Raw genomic sequence first — 24,299 nt, forward strand, 5'->3', positions numbered from 1 at the left:
TTAAGTTTTAAAATTTTAAACTGATATGCTTGCCTTTATATAAGATAATTGGGTAATCATGTAGTATGTCGATTGCTGCTTTTGATATACAGTGGATGGACAAAAATATGGAAACACCTTGTGAAATGCATGTTTGAAAGGAAAGATTGATTTTAATGAAATATGTAGGTGGCGCTGGCGTTTTTGACTACTGACGCCACCTATACAACTTCGTAAATGTACTAAACAGTTCAGTTGTTGTCGGAGTACTGTTATGTGAGGTTGTCATCGCATTATGTCAGAGTTAACAGACTTCGAACGTGGGCAAATTGTTGGAGCATGTATGGTAGGTGCTTCCGTAAGCAAGGTAGCCGAGGTGTTTAGTGTTTCAAGAGGTATTGTATCGAAGATTTATTCCGCATATTTGAAAAGCGGAAAAACGTCATCTGCTAAATCACAGCGCGGACGAAAGTGTGTCCTGAGTGATCGTGACAGACGATCATTAAGGGCAATTGTGACGAAAAATAAGAAGACCACAGCTGCAAAAGTTACTGCTGAAATGAATGTTGTGTTACCGAACCCTGTGAGTACCAAAACAATTAGAAGGGAGCTTCATAAACAGGGAATTGCTGGCCGTGCTGCAATTGAGAAGCCACTCATCAATGATGCTTATGCCCGTAACAGGAAAAGGTGGTGTTTAAGTCATAAAGCCTAGACTATAGAGAAGTGGAAGCGAGTAATATGGTCTGACGAGTCTTCTTTCACATTGTTTCCCACTTCTGGCCGAGTTTACGTCTGGAGAATGCCATCTCAAGCCTACAATACAGACTGCTTGTTGTCAAGAGTGAAACATGGCGAGGGTTCTGTTATGGTTTGGGCAGCCATATCGTGGTTCTCTGCTAGCCCCATGATAACTGTGTCAGGGCATATGACTGCCAAGACTTATGTGAACATTTTGGCCGATCAAGTTCATCCCATGGTAAACTTTGTTCCCCGATGGTGATGGTGTCCTCCAAGACGACAAAGCCCCTGTTCACACAGCTCACATTGTCCAGGACTGGTTTTCTGAGCACGAGGATGAGTTGTCCCATCTCCCCTGGCCAACACAGTCACCAGACCTGAATATTATCGAACCTTTGTGGTCTACATTGGAACGCAAAGTGCGTTCTCGTTATCCACCGCCAACATCGTTATCTGAACTTGCCACCGTTTTGCAGGAAGAACGGTATAATATTCCCTTGGCAAACATACAGGAACTGTATTTATCCATTCCAAGAAAACTGCAAGCTGTTTTGGATGCCAACGGGTTTCCTATACCATATTAAGCAAAGAAACATGTTTTTTTAAAGGTGTTTCCATATTTTTGTCCAACCCCTGTATATAACACTGTAATAATACTTTATTTCATTTTCCTACCTCCTCTTCTGGACAGCCTCTTTTTTTTTTTTTTTTTCTAATATGTAAGAATATATCACACAAATTCTTTCTGATTATGTCAATATCTAAACAAGAGAAAATGAAACAATTTTTTTCTCCCGTACAGTTAGTTATTTCATAGATGGTGCCACTAAAATTTTTAATTCGAACGTGTGATACAACAGTGGAAAAAAGAAATAATTAAAACAACCAAGTTTAGTGCTGCCATCTAAAAAATAAGTAATTAACTAAAAGTGTTAAATCTGCATACTGTAAGATTACAGATAACTGATATATTGAAATTTATATCAAAATATTTTATTTCATAAATTTAAGAGTGCAACATTAAAACTTAATTTTTTTTTAATTTAAAAAAATATATATACCATTTAAATATTCATGGCCTAATTTTTTAATCAACAAGATGAAACTTAATATACTCACATTTTTAGTTAAATCTGCAGCTAGAGTTTGAGCTAGAAGCGATGAAAATGTACTTTTCCCAACACCTCCTTTTCCCGAGAGCACAAGAATAATATGTTTAATATCACACAAATTCTTTCTGATTATGTCAGTATCTAAACAAGGAAGAGAAAATGAAACAAAATGCAAAAGTAAATATATTTATAGACATCTGAAAGACACAAATTCTTTCTGATTATGTCAGTATCTAAACAAGGAAGAGAAAATGAAACAAAATGCAAAAGTAAATATATCTATAGACATCTGAAAGCTTTCAGATTTTACGTTACACCCAAAGGGGCATTTTTTTAATGTTTTGTGCTCATTAAATATCATGTTTTTCACACTGAAACCATAAAATTCAGTTCAACAGCAATATCACAAAATAATTTTAAATTGAGCATATCTTTAGAATTTCTAACACACAGTCTCGCACGCTGGAGATAAAAATGTTTTTTTCCCCCCGTACAATGTTGAAATTGCTCGCTTTTAAATCGCTGAATTTGATAATCAAAAATTCGTTAAAGTTTCACAAAATATGAAATAGATAATAAAACAAATTCCAAATTTGGGCATCCAGTTGCCCATATTCGGGTGGAAACGTACATTATTCAAAACTTTATGGCTCTATCATTCTATTATCACAATGCAAGAAACATACATGCAGATTCTTCATTATTTAATTTCTTTAAATATAATGCAGGGTTCTAATATTTGGTGGCAACTTAGTTTTGGTCACATGTGTACCTTTAAGAGATTTGCATTACCTAATTTTTTTTTAATATGGTAAACTGTATTTTTAATGTTACTTTAAGAACTTCTTTTTAGTTAATAATTTATTTTTTCCTCTGTAAATTACTGATACTTTCGTTAATTCTAGTGACAAGAGAATTGGAGGGAATGATTAATCTTTAATTCTCTGTCACAATTTCCTAATGTTATTTAGCAGCATAACTTTTCTATGTACTGCTTGACGATACTGTCATCACACTGTTGTTGTAGTCTAGGAAGAGTTTATGTGGCATATACTGTTGAATAATGAACCATTGCTGCATTCTATTTACGGTTGTAATAAATATATTTAACCAAAATTTGATGTTTTCTCCCTAAATCTATGCTCTACACCAACATTTCCTAACCTGTGGCACACATACATCGGGGAATATGTGGTTGCTTAATCAGGAGTATACAAGAAATTTATCAGTAATGGCAAAAAACAACAAAGTGTTCAAATAAATACTGATAAAAAAAGCAAAATATTTAGAAACATTTTATTGATCATTGAATAAATGAGAAAGTAATAGCAAAGATTTTTGGTGTGACTGTTACCAAAATATGTACGAAAGCAATGTAATTAACCTATAACCAATCACACTGCTCAACTACCTGTAGCCACCCCTTCCTATTCCCTTTAAAAACCCAAACTGTAAGAAAAAGCTAATAAAAAGCATATAAGAAGAAACTGAAATGAGCAGATTTTATAATGGAATATTTGCATAAAAATAATGCATTTAGGTTGTAGAAGATGATGTTGAGATCAATAGGTGAAAGCAGTCCACTGGCATAAATTGTCATTCCCTGTAAACATTTTGAATGATATCCACTGCTACCTGAATGTGAAACTCGCTGATATGCATTTTATTCATGCAGGAAAACATTCATAAATAGAAATGAAGCAATAACTCTAAGGATGCACAGAGAACAATTCTAAAGCAGACAGCTGCCAAATCACATAGTGTTCAAGTGTTTAAACCATCATTATGAATCTTGCATAATTCTTCGTAATCACACTTTTGAGCAGCTATTATAAAAAGCTGAATAACTATTCCAATTTAACTTTACCTCTCTCTCTCTTACTTGTTATTTACACCTTTTTTTACATGGTAGCTCTTACACAAACCATTTAAGCACAAACATTCCATTACAAAATCTGTTTATTTCAGTCCCCTCTGCTTTATATTTTAGAATCACCCTGCATATTATACAGTATGCATTATTATTAACTTATGTGATGTTGCTAAAGTATCACCACATGCAATTTGTCAGTTGTGCCATATTTAAGTAAGTTACATGAATATAGGATACAGAGCTTTAAAAAAAAACCAGTTTAATATAACCAGTGTCTTTTTATGCAGATGAGAGCATTACATGCAGTATTTTACAGCAGCTTAGATATAAAAATATGGATTAATGTATTGTAATTTTCATATTAACTACTTTACTTGACATAGCTTATGTAAGCTTTTTTTAATGGAAGTATAATTAATAGTTTACAAAAAAATATATTTTCCCACACATTTATAAAACAAAATAGGTTTAATTCTCTGAGCAATATAATGTCTTTATCATCAATCAAATATAATGTCTTTAATCATAAAATTTGCTTAAAGTAATATTAAAAATATAGTTCACATATAGTCTTGTTCCTTAGAATATGACATTTGCTCATTTTTATTAATGATCTAAATATCATACCATTAAATATAAGAATATGATAACAAAATACTTAATTAAACAAATCTAGTTAACCCATAAGAACGCACGTCGCGCCTGCGAGGCCCTGTCGTTACAAAAACGTAATACAAAAATTTCTCCCTTTGGTGAAATCTTTCGACCTTCTCAGTAGCTGTGTTTAAGGTTATGTACTTATCATTCACAAGCATTTCGGGAAATTAATCCTTTATCTTTTCTCAAAAAGTGAGTAACCGGACTTCCCAGGCCCAAGGCACACACACGCTCGCATTGTTATTTAAAATTGTGAAAGAGATCGGGCAGTTGCAAAAAGGTCTTGCTATTTGAGTTATGCCGATGAAATGAAAAGACTACAGAAACTATTAGCCAAAGTGTCGATTGATGAAGATACAATTAATGAAGAGGACGAAGAAATAGTTGGTGAAGAACAGTTTAATGATCACCAATTAAGTTCTGAAGAGGTATTAGTCTCAAGTGATGAACGTAGTAATGAATTAAGTAATTTTGTGTCCATCAGCGAATTGTTATCTTGGCAAATATAATGTGACGAAATGTAATAAAAAACAACCAAGACTTGCTGTGAGAACTCTTGATCACAACATTGCGAGACAATTATTCGGAAATGTTTGTGAAGCAAAATTTGTGTTCTTCCCTATGAATTCTTGGCGACTGCTTATGGATAAAATAATAATAAAAATTCTAAGTAGATTATGCGAACATTTATATTGAATCCATTGCCATCAAATTTGGAAGATAGAGAGATGCTCGATCCACAAATATTACAGAAATCAGAGCATTTATTGGTCTTCTGTATTTTGAACGACTCCACAAGGCTTCTCACGTAAATGTTCTTGACCTTTGGGTGACTGATGGAACAGTGCTTGACATTTTTCATCGAACAATGTCTAACAAACTTTTTTTAAATTTCTAAAGAGATGTTTGAGATTTGGTGACATAAGAGATCGCTCTTCTAGAAGGGAAATAAGTAAACTGGCTCCGATAAGATATGCCTTTGAAAAGTTCGTTGAAAATTGCAAAAAAGTTGTCTTAGCGTAACGGACCGAAAATCACAAATTCGCTGCGCCATGTGCGAGAAAAATGTTTGTGGTAAACACAGCACGATTATTTGCAAATAAATGTGAAATGCAAGTTTTATTTTGAAATTATTGCTGTAAAAATTTAATATTGCATAAATTAGTACTAAATTTTATTTGCACTCAAAAAGAAATCAGTTTAATTTTTGTTGTTGGTGATAAATAATTTCAATCTTAAAACTGTTTTAAAATAAAACTTTATTAGACTTATTAAATTAAAAGTATATTTTTATATTTTATACATCTGGTTTTATTATTTAAATGTTTTTCTTCAATTAACACAAGCAATTTTGTTTTTGTTTTATTAAGAAAACGCTTCGGGCCTACGGAGCCCGACGTGCGTCCTCCCGTAGCTAAAAATAGTGTGCGTTTTCGCGGGTTGATTATTTCTTTTTTTAACATAAATCTTCATGATCAAATTAAAAAAACATTGTGACTAAAAAAATAACTAAACAAAATATATCAAAATACATTGCAGCTTAATTTATAAATTAAGCTATAACTAGCTTTGCTAATAAGTATTACCAGGATCAGGTTCAGCAGGCTTAGATGAAGCACAAATATTTTGATTGGGGCACCCAGCACAAGCTTCAGCTTTTCCTGCATTTTCACTCCCAGTTCCTGGACAATCTGCAATATGAAAAGTACACTTCTATGCAGTTTAAGCTAATATAAATTGAAATTTGCCTCCTTACTGTTAAACTAATGATAAAACCTTATAACAAATAATTAAAAATCTCTATTGCATGCTTAGATTTATATGAAATATTAAAATTTTATTGAATTAAGACAAATGCTAATGATGTTGAAACGTACGCTTAAGTCGTGAAAATAATGAAATAAACATAAATAACTGTAGGATTATTTTTACTTAAACAAGTGTTTATAACATTTTATGTCACACTAAAAAGTATTTCTAAATTTTATATGAAGTTTTAGCTTTTATGATGAGATTCAGAATAAAATGGCAACAGGTATTTGTAACAATGAGCTTTATTACAATGACAAATTTTATATGTACTTTAATACATCAGATGATACTCATAAAGCACAGACAATAAACTGCGGAACAAAAAGTCACACACATGCAATTACAGAATTACAAATTTTTACTTTCCTTCATAACATTTAAATACTTTTCAGGGAAAGAGAAAAGAATAAGTATTTTAAATTACTTTCTAATTTGGAATATAAGACACCTGTAATTGCAACATATAACAGACCTCTACAAGAATCATTTCAAATCAACACTTATTTAATCAAGATCTTCCTAAATAACATTAAAAAGTTTTGGCAAAATATTTTCAAAAATTTGCACACAATTAAATTTAGCAATAAAATATTAAAATTTCATGTTCTTCTAAAATTATTTTATTGTATTTTGAAAGTATGGCAAATAAGTCAAAAATATATACATTTGCATCAATTTGTCACACTTAAGGGTAATTAATAACATACTCCACTTTTCTAAACTATTCCTCCTCTATAAAATCACCTATTCAATAACTATAATCTAATCACAGCATAAAAATACCCCAAAAGTTCCTAATAGTCTCTTTCTTCTCTTTCACTCTTTCATGTTTTACTGAAATGTAAACTAACCAATGAAAATTTCACTGAATGCATACATTTAGGCTTCCATTAGTTCAGTAAATTAATAACAATCCATAGTACAAATAAGTTAAACACGTTGATTTTCACAAAGGCAATAACGATTGCAAGTAGATTATTTTTAGTTTCTCTATTGTTAAACATATTTGTAGTTGTCATCCTACTTGCTTACACCTTTTGAAACTAAAGCATCCAAGACAACTTTCCAAACAGAACAGTGAAGGTTTGCCCAGAGAGTCATAGGTGATAAGAATGCTTTCTCTCTGAAGATACAGAAAAATAGCCAAGTGCAATACAAAGAAATAACAGTAAATCTTTCCCTATACCAAAGATGCTAAATAGGACTATTTCTATTACAACTCTGAGAGAACAAAGTAACTTTCTTAGTGAAATACTAAAAATAATCTTATTTAATTTTAAGGGGGGAGTGCATGGAATTTTCGAATTGTACGATGAAATTCATAAATAATATCACAAAGCATCAATAAATAATATCTTTTATAATTTAACCAAATAGGTACATTGTGTTAACACAACCCTTTGTTTTAACCCTTTAACCATCTATAGATATGATCTTGAAACAATGAAATTCCCAAATATAAGACATATTTCTTTGAATGTAATTGCAAAATACTCCTGTCTATATAAATTAAGATTCTTTCATTTATCATGAGCAACTTTAATAATTAATGAACATTTTAAGATGTATATGCGTAGTTACATTTAAATATTTGGACAAATATTACTGAATGCATATAAATGGCTTATTAAATCAGAAATTTAATAGATTACATGAAAATGCTTTTGCCTTTGTTATAATATAAAAAATAAATAAATAAATAAGACACTACACAGCTTCCATGTACAAAAAACTCTTTTCAACAGTATATTTTTGTTACAGAAAAAATAATTTACAGAACAAGGAATTAAATAAGTTTTAATTTAAATAATTAATCTCATTTAAGAAAATAAGAGTATGACTTGCAAAACTATAGCAAGAAAATTATAAACATTTTAGAAACAATTCATATGAATTTTTGGTACTGTTCTGTTATCAAGACCAGATCCAGAAATGTATGTATGTATACATATAAGAGTTCTAATATACATGCATGTAGGCACAAGTGTATGTGTGTATACATATACACATATATGCACATACATACATATGTGCATACATTCATACATTTCTGAATCCAGTCACGATAACAGAACAGTACCAAATTTTTTTAACTCGTACAAATAGTACTTCATTTAAGCCCTGCTTATATAACTAGCAAATGTAAGTACATCCACTACAGTAAATTTAAAAAAGAAAACAAAATACCATAAAAGTTTAATAATATTCCACAAAAGAAGGAATATTGATCCTTAAAAATCAAAAGTGTTATCTAATTTAGAATTTTCACAGAATTTAGGGTATAAAAATTTATGGGAGAAGTAACTTTTTAAAATAAACTTTGCTCTCTTCTGTAAACGAAAAATAAAATTAAAATGCTTCAAATAAAAAAATAAAAAAAAAAAAAAAAAAAAAGGGAATATGACAAAGCAACAAAATGTTGTTAATAAATCAAACTAAAATTTTAGTGCAAACTAAAAATAATACATATTACAGTACCAAGTCAGAGATCGGACTCGTCAAGACTTCGGTGATTCCGGATTTGGAATTTTTCCAAATATTAGATCATCAGTTTAAATCTAGTAAAATGGCATGTTGAAATTATAAAATTAAAAATATGAAATCGTGATTTATGAAATAACAAAGCATTTATGATCTAAAGGATATCAAAATTTACAAAAAAAAAAAAAAAAAAAAAAAAAAAAAAAAAAAAAAAGCTTACTATTTATTTGTTTACTTCTTTAAACATTTCTTTAAAAGTAATTTGTTTAAGCTGCTTTGTTTTTGTGCTTTCTCTTCAATACTATAGACAGGCAGAATCTCTTATTCAGTTACAAAGTTCCACTGCTGTTCTGTAGCTGCTGTGTCAAGAATTCCGACTAACTTGTTAATCAAATTTTTTTTCATTTTCAAAAACTTTTCTTGCTTTCTTCAGCGGTATTTTCTGGATCTAGAACCATACTATTGATTTCTCTGTCCGTTAATTGATTGATGGAGCATTGTCATTGCAAGGAAAAACTTCTGCTATATCATCTTATTTATTACTTACTGCTTCTTCACATTTCTTTACAAAATCTATTAATTGGAAAATTTCACCTGTGACTTGTGATATCTGAAAGCCTCGTATTAACTTAGTTATTTATCATACTTATGTCTATTTCTTGCACATGCTTAAGGCTTATCTGAGTCCTGAATACATAAATTCCCACACATACTTAAGCTAACTGAGGGCTGGCACTAGATATTTTGCCACCTGATGCAGACGCTGCGGGTCCTAAATCCTACTGCCAAGCACCTCCCTAAGTTCTAAATTTTGGCTGCTCCTTAATTTTGGATCCCAGTGCTTTCCCTAAATTCTAAAAATTTTATCATGCCTTAATTTTGTTATTCAGTACTTTGCTAAATTCCAAAAATTTTGTCTTCCCTAAATTCTGGTGCCTAGTGCGGTGATACAAGCTCTGGTGCCGGTTGTGGGTTTATGTGAATTAAAAAAATTAGTTATTCTTAATTCAAATAGCATTACATGTAATCTCTTGGCCTATGAATACCATTAACAAAATCTATTTTTAGCATATGGAAAGAAATTTTTGTTAAATTTTTCCTCGTCGTCAACATTTAGTGTCTTTAACTTATATCTGTAATCATCGGCAAGCGTAATGTCAACATAAAAGGCTTTCATACTCTTTGTTATTATACAAATAAATAATATATAATTACATAAATATAATGTAATGAAAATTGTTTAGGTATCGCTGCATGCGTCATTACTCAAACTGTCATGTGTTGATAAACATACGGTGATGAAAGCAAAACATAATAAATAAGGATTTGCCAGGGATATAAAATGTTAGTAGTTGCAAAATCAATGATGTTTCTATGCAGAATGTTTCATTTTGAGATGTATGTCAAGCAGATACAAAGCTACGGAGCCAAATTATTGATGACACAAATTTATGCTAAAATGATTGTTTCTGCAGCAACAAGGTATTTTATTTAGTATTGAATTGAGATTAAGAATCAGATTTCTCCACATATTTCCTTATGGAAAAAAGAAAAAAATCAAATGTGCAAGCATAAAGCATTAAAAAAAAATTGTTAGTGGCTTTCAGGTCTGGATTTTAGATATTCTGGATCTCGGACTTTGTACTGTATATAATTTATATCATAACATACAAAATCCCATATACATTCATAAATACATTTCTAGAAAAAGAATCACAGTTTTTCATAGTCACTTCTCATATGCCTCCTCCCAAAATTAAAATATTTTCTAAACACAGCACGTCAATAAAGCTTTAGGACTGAATTCATAATATACTTATAAATTAAAATGATTAAAAGAAAAGAAGTAAAAACAGAATCTATTATAAGTCACACAAAATGCTATGAATACATTTCTTTTGACACAATAAAGTTATTTAAAGAAAGATTTCATAAATCACTGAACTGCAATGCATACATTATAACACACAAACTAAAATATAATCCCGGAAGTGAAGAAAAATTTAGCACATAATTAAAACTTATCATACACATACCAGGACATTAATTCTGCAAACAAAAAAAGTTAGAAACAATTTATTATATAAATAAAAATGTTTTTCAAGCACTGCACTGCAAAATTTTAAACAATATATTGTAAAATTGGAGGTCATTTAGGACATAACAATGTTTTGCCACATAATAACCTCTACAAGCAGGAACTTTTAAAAGGACTAAAAAAGTTAATTAATTTGTTTTATTAAATCTCTTCATTTCAGATACTCAGCAATTACGTGATCCAAAAAACATTGAGAAAAACAAATTTACACAAAAAATAATGTCCATAAATGCAGTCATTAAATATATAGCAAATTACACATGAACATTTTTCACATGTTTAACACATACCATTTCTTCACATTTTTTGTATATGTAGCTAATTTGTCTTATGCAATTTTTTCATGATATCATGAAGAATTTTAAAATTTCATTGCTTGGAGATAATGACCTATACAATCTACTTTGATTTCATGACAAAGTAAGGCTAGCAACTATGATAAAATAGTATCAGTACACAAAAAATAATGTCCATAAATGCAGTCATTAAATATATAGCAAATTACGCGTGAACATTTTTCACATGTTTAACACATACCATTTCTTCACATTTTTTGTATATGTAGCTAATTTGTCTTATGCAATTTTTTCATGATATCATGAAGAATTTTAAAATTTCATTGCTCGGAGATAATGACCTATACAATCTACTTTGATTTCACGACAAAAGTAAGGCTAGCAACTATGATAAAATAGTATCAGTGCTGCCATATAATGAATTTTTTTTTCATTTTTAGTACAGATAGATTATGTGATGATTAGCTGTCTAGAAGATATCGATTTTTACTTGGAATAATTTTAATTAAAAAAATCTAAATGCACATGCACGTGTTAGTGTCCCTAAGGAAATTAAATAAATACATAAAACATTGGCAGCATGTTTTAATAAGTACATTTACTAAATATCACCAATTTTAAATAACAAACTTTTTGGTACTTTCTTATTATAGTGGCTCCTAAGATTGAATTGCTAATCAACTGAGATATATTGTCATGTGTTCTTATTCCTTGCTACATGTTACATTTTTACTCTCACCATGTGTTTTTATATTAGCATTGTGCTTAATTTTTGTTAAGGGTTTTGAATTCGCATTATTATTATTATTTTTTTAATATTTATTGCTTTTCTGTGAATATGAGTTAACAATCTTCAATCTTCTAAATAAAGAGGTGGATGCCATATAATTTTTTTCAAGAAAAAGGTCTTTTTCCTGACAAGCGAGTATGTGAGAGGCCACAATGAAACACAAAACTATATGTTAACCATGAAACCATTTGAAGGTGAAATGTTAAAAACTGTAAAACAAAGAAGGACCTCCATGTTAGAAATCAGTTCAGTGGTTCAAGAATATAATTTGTCACTGCTATTAGATTTATGTATTCTTTGGTAAAGGAAGTTGACATCCATCAAATAGAGTGACAAACAGCTGAATATGTGTAAAAATGCTGCAATTCACTGGAACAATTACATGTGGGAAATGTGTTCCCTACATCTGATGCAAAGATTCAATGGGCAATAGGCGATCCCAATAAAATAGTTGAAATCGATGAAAGGTTTGCTCGCCGAAATAAGAAAAATAGCAGAGTACTCCCACAACAATGGATTTTTGGAGGAATATGCCGGGAAGACGGCTAGTGCTTTGTCAAATAGAGATGCTAGTACACTTACGGAGAAAATTATTCAGCTTGTCGAAGATGGATCAATGATATATTCAGACTACTGGACGGGATATAAAATGAAGCAACTTGATGAAGCTGATTACAGTCAATTTACTGCAAACCTGTAAGTACAGTTTTGTAGATCCAACAACGGGTACTCAGACCAAAATGTGGAAAGAATTTGGGGTTTCGCCAAGTGATGTAATAAATTACTATGAGCTTGAGATCATCTTGAATCATATCTTCTGAAATTTATGTGGAGAAAGTGCATAAAAAATGCTTTTAATGAATTGCTGAAAGCAATTTCAGAAATATGGCCTCGTCATAAGGATTAACAATATTCTTTGGGAACAACATGCGAGTATCATCATTATTATAGTATATTGCATCATTTTTATTTTCACACTTCACGAGCTGGCAAGATATAACGGTTGATTAGCGATTCAATTTTGGAGGCCACTATAATAAGGAAGGACCAACATTTCAAATAGCAATCATTTCTTCCTTTCTTAGAATTGGAACCTCATCGGTTTCTATTTCAAATTAACTTTATCAGATCTTTAAAGATGTTTGGAAAAAATTCATCATTATTTGCTCATTTGGAATCTACACTAAAGACTCACTGAAATGTTACAGAAATATCAAAAACATAATTTTAAAAGATTAAAAATAAATCAAAGCTATACAGTTTATCCTTTTATCTTAATATTTATAAAGAGATTTTTTAAATGGAAAGAATTTTATTTTTATCAAATTTCATACAATACAGAGGCTGTTCGCAGTTTTTAGACAATTTTGCTTTGCTATAAAAAAATTTGTCTGCTTGAAAATTTCTTTTTCAACTGCAGCTATATATTTGAAAGAATTAATTATCATCTGTTACTTCATATTTTTGTTTACGTGCAAAATGGCACTTTTAAACAAGAAATGGATGGAAGACTACATGTCTGTGATCTTTCTGAAGAAAATTCCGGTAAAGTGCAGAATCACCCACTTATTTGTTTGGTGCTTTTTACAAGAGCAAAAAGAATTGGATTTTTGACAATTTTCTTTGACTTTTTAAGTGAAAATAGGTCGATGTGTACATGGATAAAGTCAAGGGAGTGCGCAATGCCATTTTTGTGCAATTTTGGGATGTTTTTTTAAGTGAAAATAGGTCAATGTGTACATGGATACCGAGTATGTGCAATTCTTAAAAACGCACCAAGCAGTGGGTGATTCTGCACTCTCTCTGAAAATTCTTTGTATCTAATTGTTACAAAACACTGTGAAAGCCATGGTGTTTCAATATCTAAAGCTACGATAAGTAATATTGTCAACAAGAAAGGGAAAAAATATCAAAGTTTGGCTTCAAGGGGACAAATTGTTCCAAATATAATTCCTAGGCAGAAACAGAATGTTTCGAATTTTGCAAAGGTAAGATCTTTAATGTTAAAAGAAATTCTGCCAAGTGAAAGGACTATAGCAAATCATTAAAATGCTCACTGCCAAATGTAAACAAAGTGAATAATGCTGATTTGAATCATAAAAAGGTGAAAAAGCATAACGTGCATCGTCTTTCTATACGACAAATTACCAAACGCACTGCAGAAGTCTTTATAAGGAACATTTATCCAAACAAAAATGGAAAAATTTTGTCATAATATATAAACATTGGGTGTATTTAAATGACTGAAATAAAAGGAGAGCCATTTATTATCGTCAAAGAGGGGGAAAAATCTTAAAACATGGTTCAAAGAATCTAAAAGTTTTTCAAAAGGATTTATGATTGTTGCCGGTTTTTCATATAATAGCAAATTAAAAATTAAGAGAGTGGAGAAAAATGTTAAGATCCAGTTTCACATATTATCAGGAACATATGTGATATCCAACTTTCAAATATGAAATACCTTCTCTTTAGCTACAGTGGCATCAATCAGTTCGACTTTATCAAGACAAAGCAAGCAGACACATGTCAAAATCAACTGTTAATTTCCTGGAAAAAAAATGGAACAAGGAATGAGTATCAAGCTCCTACCCTTCACTCATATCCCTACTAAATATTCTGATGGATTACATACGACTTTTTGTGCTTTGGGACTTTTAAAAATTGGATTGTCCAAATATCAACCTACAACCCTCCTTGGACTCTGGAAAGGTGTTCAAAAGGAATGAGGTACTAAATACATCTTCTAGTAATACAAAAGGCTCTGTTGTTTTTGAAATTACAATGCAGAAAGATAGTGAAGAATAAGAGTTATCAAACAGAATATTTAAAATGCAAACATTTTAGGTAAAATATTTCTGTAAATACAAGGAAAATTATCTAAAATATGCACAAACAACCTCTGTATAAGAGATAGAAACTGATAGTATAAAAACAACTGATCATTAGACATGAATTGCAAAAGCTTCAAACTTGCTAATATTTATGTGCTGTTTTTAGCATGCCATTATTTCTTTTAACTTCATTTTAATCATGCATACCTCCCAGTTCTTCAGCATATAAATAATATAAGTTTTCAGAAAATACATAGCATTCTCATTAATAAACTTTACAGATCTGCTGTTGTGGTCAACAGGAATTTGTAAAATTGAGAATATAATATCAATACTACTACCAAACAAAAAAGGGGGGAGGAAAATTTTTTTTAACTGAAATGGTATTACATAGAGCTTAATTAAAGAATGATACCTGAATCAGAAATGATATAAAAGATACAGCATTAGGAATGATTTTACTAATTAAATTAAGGGTATATTTCCCCACTATTTCATTCATACAGTTTTATGTTTACAAAAAAAGAGTTTTCCTGATTTATGATAGCTTTAGCTAATTTAGTACTAAAGATTTTTTAACCATAAAAAAGATATTCAGTTCATTAAAACAATTGAATCAATCACATTAAAGTATACCAGATAATGTAAAGAGAATGCAGAAAAGATCCCAGCTACCATTATTTAGATACAAAAAAGAACAATACAGCAATTTGTAAAAGAAACATGACATCACTCATGAGGAAAAAAAATCAGTTTAACAGTCATTATTATTATTTTTTTTTTTTTTTAATTTGCCACTACTGACCATGTACGGTGTTCATCAGTAGCCAAATGCCTAAAAAGGCATGAGATGCTAATAGTTCATCTCCAGTTTTAATTTTTGGTAACTATGGCCAGAATTTGACATTCTTCCCATATTTCATGCATGAGCCATTTGGTGACCAGACAAAAGCCCACTGGACGAAAGCGCATGCAACAAAAGCCTACAAAAAAGACCCCACTGAGATAATTGCTCACGTGACTAATACCCACACCGATGAAAGCGCACATTGATAAAAGCCCACACAGATACAAGCGCACGCTGATAAAAGCCCACACTGACAAAATCCCACACCGATATATATGCTACATTAAAATTAATATTTTCCCCCTTTTTTCTTCAGCTTCACAAAGCAGGTTCATTAATAAAGATAAAATAAAAATAAATTAAATTAATAAAAATAATTGAACAATAAATTTAAGTAGCGGAACACATTTCATTTTGGGCTCCGGCTGAATTAAAATCCTATATGTACATAGAACAGAGAGTCAATCGAAATAATATAATAAAAAACATATACATGTATGTGTAACTTTGTTTTTATATTTACGTGACAAATGGAAGTGCCCTAGTATAAGTCTGACAAAGGGAGACGAAAGGGAATACTGGCCACACTGCTTCTTTTAATTCTACAAAATTATAAGGAGTATAAAATGTATGTAAATTTTCATCATATACATAGAATAATTTATGAATAATTTAACACTGCAGAAAATTTTGCAGATAATGAATTTAATATGGAGAATTATAGCCTAACTTTCATTTCAAGGAAAAAAATAAAAGTACCGTATTCTATTATGATTAAGTAAACATTTGTGTGCGCTATCACAAACACTGTTTTAATAGTGAATTAAAAGCACGGTTTCAAATAATCTAGTTCAATTTTGACAACTTGGATTTTAAATAAATTAATTTCATTCCCACTTGAAATTTAATTTTTAATCATAATAATTATTACTCGTAAAATTTTTCATGAAGTCATAGCTATTTTGGATTTCCTGAAAATGTGTGTTGTTTATAAATGGGCATTCGCTCGTGGGCTTTTGTCTTGCAGCTTTCTAACTGGCCGCTGGCTATACAGGCGGGAAAACATTGCGTTCCCCTTTATCCCCTATCGAACCTAGGGTGCCAAAGAACGGCCTCAGAAGGGACGGGATGGCCGAAGAGCAATTAAAGGGTGGTCAGGAATAAATTAAAGAGGATTTTAAATGTTTTTTGTTAGGTACTAGAAAATAACAATATCTGAAATTCCGCTTATAACCGAAGTTAACCCCTTTCCTTGCATTTCTTTAGTCTAGTTCTTGAATAACTTTTTATCTAAGGATTTAGTTAGAATTTCAATTATTTTAAAAATTTCAATAACTGGAAAACAACAGGAATTAAATATTTCTTAACCATTTTTAAAGGGATAATTCACTGTTTTTGCAGTAAAACTGCAGAGTGGAAAAATATGCTAGCTCCTGATTCGATAGTGTCTCTAACAACTTTTTGATGAACTAATTAAACTTGTCTGTTATATCGAAGTAAAGCCATTGTTTAAAAGTAAAACTACTGAACTATTTCTAAAAAAATTAAATTATTACATGTATTAAAATTTACGTAAAAGTAATATTTTTCATTTTAACTTTCATATGGTTGAAAATACAGCCATATGAAAGTTAAAATGAAAAATAAGAAGCCATATAAAAGTTAAACTATTCGAATAATTTTAATAACGAAGGTTTCTGAACTCAAGATTAAGAGAATTTAAGAACCATGAACCATTGTAAGAAAAGTAACCTTGCACATTAAAAATAATTTTTATTTCAATAAAAAATATTATGTTACTCGATTAACTGTAAACACTTAAAAAACAGTTCATTTTAATTTACCGTAATTATTTATATACAAAAACTTTCAATGAAGCAAATTTATTAAACAGCATTTAAAAACTGAATTTCACTGGAACACTTCTTTTGTGGGTTTTATGCTGTTATTACATGTTGAATATTATTTCACCTAGATTAAGAAAAAGAAATGCATAACATGTAAAAATTTATTATTTAGAAAAACTATCAAATTTAAGTCATTTTCTTCACATCGAAATGCATTGTTTTCCCTATACGAATTCCATATTCTGACAACACAGAAATAGTGGCCACATAACTTCTAGGAGATATTTCTTATAAATCTTGTGTATTGGCGATCAAGTAATGCTTAATTATGGAGCTACGTTTTGAATATTTTTTTCCCTTATTGAATGAGTTCAAAAGGTTTTTTTTTTTTTTTTTTTTTTAAATTTGTGTCTTAACTTTTATTTTCAAAAAATGTGCACGTAATCCGAAGTTTTATATAACAAAAGTTAGTATAAGAGAAGTGAGACAAATTAAATTATATGTACATTCAGTCACTATTAAAAACTAATTCTGTCTAAAAGCTGTACATTAAGATAGTGTCATTCATCCAATTCTTAAGCTTTTCGTGTAGGCACAAGGCTCACCAGCGACCAAGTGATAAAAAAGGCTGAACACTGGTAGTTCAGTCCAGGGTTCTAATCTCTGGGGAAAGGCTGACTGCACGGGCGCTTTCATGGTTTTCCCCTTGTGTAACATGTATACGAGCGAGTTTCCTTTAAAACGTCCTCCACGAAGGCATGCTTTTCCTTGGCTTAGTGCCATTTCGTCCGTTTTCTTTTCATGTCGCGTTCGAAATAGTGTCGTTTGTCCGCGGCCTTTCGCACTTATTTCTTTCCCGTTTCATTCGTTGTTCAAAAAGTCACTTTATGATTAAGAAAAGATATATTCAGACGAAATGACCCTTACTACTTTGACTTGACTCAGCCTTTGAGTTCTAATATTTATTAAACATTTTCTTTAGATAAATTTATTCCGAGCAGAATAATGAATTTCAGACATGTTCAAGAGGCATGTTTTTGAATCTAATTCCATTTTTGTCATTATAGTGTCCATTTTTTAATTTCACATACTTCTAAAGAAATAGAACCACTGTTCCTCTGCTTTGACAGAAAATCAAAATGTAGCAAGTGTATAACGAAGATGTACATGTTTTACTAAAAATATAGTGAGCCCTCTATAAACGAAACCGTTCACGGTTTTAAAGAATTTTAGTTGTAGCTATGGTGGTCTTAGAAATATGATATTCACTGGCAATGTTTGTTTATCTTCACAAAAAGTACAGATCTCTTTCAAAAGGCGACGTCTTAAAAATGTCTTCATTAGATATAATTCACTATAATTACTATTTTCTAATGTGTGTGTGTGTGTGATTATGGCAAAGCCTCGAAGGCTATCTGCCTAATTGGAAGAATGCCTTCGTGGAGGGATTTCTAAGGGAAACTGGTTCGTATACATGTTACACATGGGGAAAACCACGAAAACACCCATGCAGCCAGCCCGTTTGCAAGATTCGAACCTCGGACCGAACTTTACCGCTCGGCCGTTGGTGGGCTTATTTTGTAATGGATAATGGAATTAATTTAATCTAATGTCAGCTTGAAAACGGCTATTTACAATAGGGAGATTTAAAAGCACTGTAACTGTAATTAAGAGCACAGTAATTTTTCTTTCACAATCAGCTGTTAGATAAGATTAGCTGCTTTCTGTGTATTTTTCATGTTATATAACTGATATCCATGTGTCTTGAACAAATATACGGCAAATGCAAGAGAAATTATTAAAATATTACAATTTGAAACATTAATACTAATTTTCTATTACTATACATAATACTATTAATGAATGATGAATTTATATAATATGTATACTTAGAATCTAAAAACGATGAATTTTGAATATGACTCTATAAATATATATTTAGTTACAAAATTTTATTAGATGTTATTATATGCATAGTTCTTTGTAATCTTCACAATTTCTAATAAAATGCTTCATATTTATTACTATATTTTGAGGTGATTGTACTTAAATTTGCAGATATGTTGACTACTAAGAGTTGTCCCATCCCCCCAAAAAATAAATAAATAAATAAGATGAAAATATTCCAAATTGCTGTAGTTGAAAGATTAAGAGGTTATATTTGGAATTCATTTTCTGCCAGGGTGTCAGCTGATAGTTTTAATTTATTCAGAAATCTAAAAGAAAATATCTCTAGGAAATCGCCAAATTATAATTGTTACATTCAAAAAAGCTTTCTATGAGAAATATAATTTAAACTTGATAATAAGCTCAGTCTAAAGTAAAGAATAAAATATCTCTTAACCAAGTTTTCATTGTGCTTAACTGTTTTAATATTCTTACACTAAAAAAGAACTAAAAGGAACTAAAGGAAAAACTAAGAAGAAATAAAATAAAATTCAACTGTTTTTAATTAAAAAGTTAATAGTTTTAAAAATGAAACATAATTATATTTAATCTCAGCCATATTACCTTAAAAATAGCATGTGAGAAACTCCACAATGATATTTTTCATTTTCACATACACATACCAAAGTTAAATAAGTAAATAAATAATAAAATGCAATTTCAGATTTATCATCGAAACGTTATAGCTAATCATAATCAGAGAGTAGAAAGTTTGCTTTCAATATAATAAATTAAACAAACAAACAAACAGACAGACAAATATTTGTCTCAAATATATGTATACAAACAGACACATATTTGAGACATTAAAATTCGGATCTGAATAACTCCATTTATTACAATTAATATTATAAATACATGGTATAGTAATAAAAACCATATGTCCATTTCGATTATGTGCGCTTTTATCAGTATGGGCTTTTATCAGCATGGTCTTATATCTATGTGGGCTTTTATCAGTGTGAGCTTTTATCAATGTGCGCTTTCATCGCTGTGGGTATTTGTCGCGTGAGCAATTATCATAGTGGGCTTTTGTTGCGTGCGCTTTCGTCCACTGGGCTTTTGTCTGGGAACCGAGTCATTTTTATTAACAAATCAGTTTCCCTTAGAAAGTTCTTGAATCCACCTTTCCACTCTAGTTACTCATATAGCCCTCAAGTGATTTGGCATCAATAATTTATCATACTAGATTTTAAAAGATTTGAGATTTTACGTTATTGTTCAAGTTACCATCAAATCACTTTAACTTTTACCATAGAAAAATTCTATAATTAAATCATTTTTTGTCACACACACAAAACTAAAATATATAAAATATACATACTTATATGGAATGCAAGATAAAAAAAAGCAAAAGTGAACAGTCTCCTTAAATTTATATACTATAATCACTAAAAGTGATAATTTGAAAATGTACATAAAAAATAGCAATAGAAAGAAAAAGTTTAAATATTAGGTGCATCATTAGTGTATCTTTCAGAAATATATTACCAATATGCTTGATATTCGTAAAAAGCAAACATATCTTTATTCTTTAAATTATAGCATACTTCTGAAAAACTCAACATCAAATAAATTCACAAACTGAAAAGCTTACATCAGTTGACGACAAATAATAATAATAATAATAATAATAATAATAATGCTTGAAATAACTAACATTTTCATTATTTAAGATTGAAAGTTTGAGTGCTTCTTTCTAGACTGAAAAATAAAAATCGTTCTGCAAAAATAAATCTTTTTAATTTATGTATTTTATTGGAATAAATTGGAATAAATATGCTCCTCTACTTAAAACACCATCAAAGTATCCTGTGAAGTTGTAGAAGAAATACCTCAAAACAATAAAAGTATTTACTAGTATATATGTAATTTACACTAATGAATAAATTTACTAATCCCAAACATAGCATTTTATATTCAATTTTTAGTTTAATACATAGATAATTAAACACATCCAATATTTCAGAATGATGAAATTTTTCTAGAATAAAGTCACAAATATGCAACATATATTATTAAATATATATTTTGCTCAAGCAAAAGAATCATTATTCTTTATTAAATAATATATGTTATTGTCAATTCATAAAATCAAATAGTTAATTCAGCATTTATTAACTAGGGTATAGATATGCATCTAAGTGTTATTATCCACCAACTGAGGAAAGCTATAAAATAAAGGTTTGAAAAATATTCTAGGCAGTTCCTTCACTTGCAACTGATGTTGGAAGAGGGTGATCGGGAATATGACGACGACTTAAAGTATCTCCAATGAGGTTAGTAACCATATCACGGTCTTCACGATTTATGAAACCATGAAAAACCAACTCTTCTGACAATTCATATGGAGTATCTTGATGAGTTACTTCACAAGAGAGCTGCCTATTCATTTTATCATCCATTCGCAAAAGAATAGTCATCACAAAATTCTGTCCTTCTTCTTGAGGTTTTATATTACACATAATATTAACTATCCGCCTAGTTTCCACATCAGGTGCTTCTGGGGATGTTGATTTGGCAGAATCTGTCATTTCGGGAGAGGTAGTTCTACGCTGAATAATAGGGACATGTGTTGAAGCATAAGCTGTTAAGGGATAAATACCATTACGAACATCATCCAAGAATTTCTCAAGTTCTAGTTTCTGAGCATCAGTACGACTTATTTGAGGCCCAGGTTTACCACCTTTAATAGGTACGAAAGCTAAGATATCATTCTGATGATTATATCTTGAACGCAAAGCCTCATCAGTAAGCTGATCAGGTTGGTATGAAGTAATTTTCATGACTACATGAGCAGTTAAAAGTTTCAATGGATGTACTTCAAAAATTATAGGATGAAATAAAAGTTCGCGGGCAGTAAGTCGCTCTGAAGGATTTTTACACAAACATTTTCTGATAAAATCTTTCTGTAATGGATTTTCCAAAGACTCAATAGTTTTATTTACAACTTCATCAGTAACTTGATTTCCAGTATCGCCATTGATGGGAATTTCTAATGCAGCCATTTCTAAAGCACACATACCAAATGCATATATATCAACAGCTGGTGTAACCAAAGGAAACAACTTGGTACTATATTCAGGAGCCATAAAATGCATATTTGTTATATCTTTCCTGTACGTCTTCACGTGATAATGAATGGCATCAGGAGCTACTGAGCCTATTTTTATCAACCCATTATGCTGAATAAATATAGTATCACATGTTAAATTACCATGAATAATAGGTGGAGAACATGAATGGAGATAATTCAAAGCAGATAAAATCTGAGAACACCATCTTTTCCATGACAGAAGTGGCAATTTTATGACATTGCGCTTAGTTTTCTTTAAAAACTGTTTTAAAGACCCACTAGACATATACTCAGTAATAAAGATAACTCTAGGTTTCTCTGAATCCTTATCAATCCAATATTTATGAAGCTTTACAATATTTGGATGGTCAAGTTGAGTGAGACTATCAAAAACACCCCGAATTTTCCCCTCTTGATATTTAAAATTTTTTCGCTCAGAAAATTTAACTTCATTCCACACAACTTCAACACCTTCTTCAGTATCCATAGCAAGGTAAGCAGCATCGATACCAGGTATATCCCGCTGCTGCACTTCCTCTCTTCGCTTTAGCCATCGCCCACAAGGGCTTTCTTCTAAATTCTCACTTTCATCTTCAGAATCATCGCAACTCTCTCGTTTAACTTTTTCATCCTTTTCTTTATCGATGATGGGATTATTCGTAGCCATTAAACTCAGGCAAGTACTACTTCAGGAAAAAGTGCCTCGCATTAACTGAATCCTACACACTGATATTGATGACACAAGGAATAATCTTAAACAATGTATTCTTACATTAATATATATTCAGCTAAAGGTTTTCTTACGTTGTGGTATATTATCATCCATGTAGACAGCCAGTTCTACAAATCTTTATTCCAGCAACAGGTAACGTATTCCTACTTTGCTGAAGTATGCTTCTGCCGATAATCCTACAAATCGTTAACGACTTGTTATATCAAATACAGATGCTAGGCTGATTGTTAAAAATACTAATTACTCACGATTTAGTGATAGAAAATAACCAGACGAGAATGTATACATTCAAATGTCTTGGCAAAAACGCATACAGACTCAAGAAGAAACAAACAGAGTTCAAGTCTGCCAACTGATACTTGCATATATTTTTCCCTTTCCAATTTTTTTTCCTATTTCGAAGTTAAAACAGATAATTCAAATTGCAAAGAAATTCTTCGTCCTAAATTAAATAATTTATTTCAATCACTATAAAATATATCGTTTGTTTCTAATCTGTTTCAGCACAAATATTTAATTGTGTTGACAAGACTTTTCAAGGAATTTCAAGAAATTTTACAACTGAATTTCAATTTGTAAAATTCAATTTCAATTTTACAACTGAATTCTTTATCAGAAAAATAAAACATTTTTAAATTACAAAGTAGAAAATTTTATTTTCCTATGTTTTGAGATTGCTGAGACTTTAATTGTAACTGTTGCTTAGCAACCGCTGTTTATAAACAAGTATGGTGATTCGTAATGTATGTGTATTTTTTTTAAATCAAATCCAATTCAATTTTACAACTGAATTCTTTATCAGAAAAATAAAACATTTTTAAATTACAAAGTAGAAAATTTTATTTTCCTATGTTTTGAGATTGCTGAGACTTTAATTGTAACTGTTGCTTAGCAACCGCTGTTTATAAACAAGTATGGTGATTCGTAATGTATGTGTATTTTTTTTAAATCAAATCCAAAATTTCACTGTTGTAATTCTTTAGATGTTTTACTTTGACAGGATCTAATGATGAAAGAACTTTGCAAAGTGAAGTACTCTCAAGCTGTTCCAGGAATTAGTAGAATTGATGATGTTATTCATTTCACTCATGGTGAAAAATGCATTTCTCATTTTGGAGACGGTAAGAGCTGATTTGATATATTATAAGCGTTTAGTCACATAATAAATAATCTTGAGAG

The 24,299-nt window shown here is 30.4% G+C and overlaps 2 protein-coding genes and 1 pseudogene across 3 annotated transcripts in view; 1 reads left to right on the plus strand and 2 right to left on the minus strand.

Annotated features, from left to right (window-relative positions):
• The window catches only part of Nubp1 (NUBP iron-sulfur cluster assembly factor 1), an 81,158-nt gene extending 57,683 nt beyond the window's left edge, over positions 1-23,475 (minus strand). Inside the window, exons 1-3 of one of the 2 annotated variants that reach the window (XR_015041777.1) lie at positions 23,192-23,475; positions 5,949-6,053; positions 1,840-1,973 (exon numbers count right to left, since the gene is read on the minus strand). Coding sequence is in view for 1 of the 2 variants with exons in the window: in XM_085819240.1 (XP_085675366.1) it covers positions 1,840-1,973; positions 5,949-6,053; positions 23,192-23,213 (261 nt within the window). In the remaining variant the exon portion in view is untranslated. The remainder of the gene's footprint in view (positions 1-1,839; positions 1,974-5,948; positions 6,054-23,191) is intronic. The other variant, XM_085819240.1, reaches the window with a different exon arrangement.
• LOC118201864 (nuclear receptor-binding protein homolog pseudogene) lies at positions 6,399-23,185 on the minus strand (annotated as a pseudogene).
• A 569-nt stretch (positions 23,476-24,044) lies between the features above and the next one.
• The window catches only part of LOC118201865 (uncharacterized), a 73,558-nt gene continuing 73,303 nt past the window's right edge, over positions 24,045-24,299 (plus strand). Inside the window, exon 1 of the mRNA XM_035374030.2 lies at positions 24,045-24,241. Coding sequence (XP_035229921.1) covers positions 24,127-24,241 — 115 coding nt within the window. The 5' untranslated portion in view covers positions 24,045-24,126. The remainder of the gene's footprint in view (positions 24,242-24,299) is intronic.

Source organism: Stegodyphus dumicola, chromosome 6 (assembly GCF_044657685.1).
Source record: "Stegodyphus dumicola isolate Sdum_Otavi_A_Nest chromosome 6, ASM4465768v1".
Taxonomy (NCBI): domain Eukaryota; kingdom Metazoa; phylum Arthropoda; class Arachnida; order Araneae; family Eresidae; genus Stegodyphus; species Stegodyphus dumicola.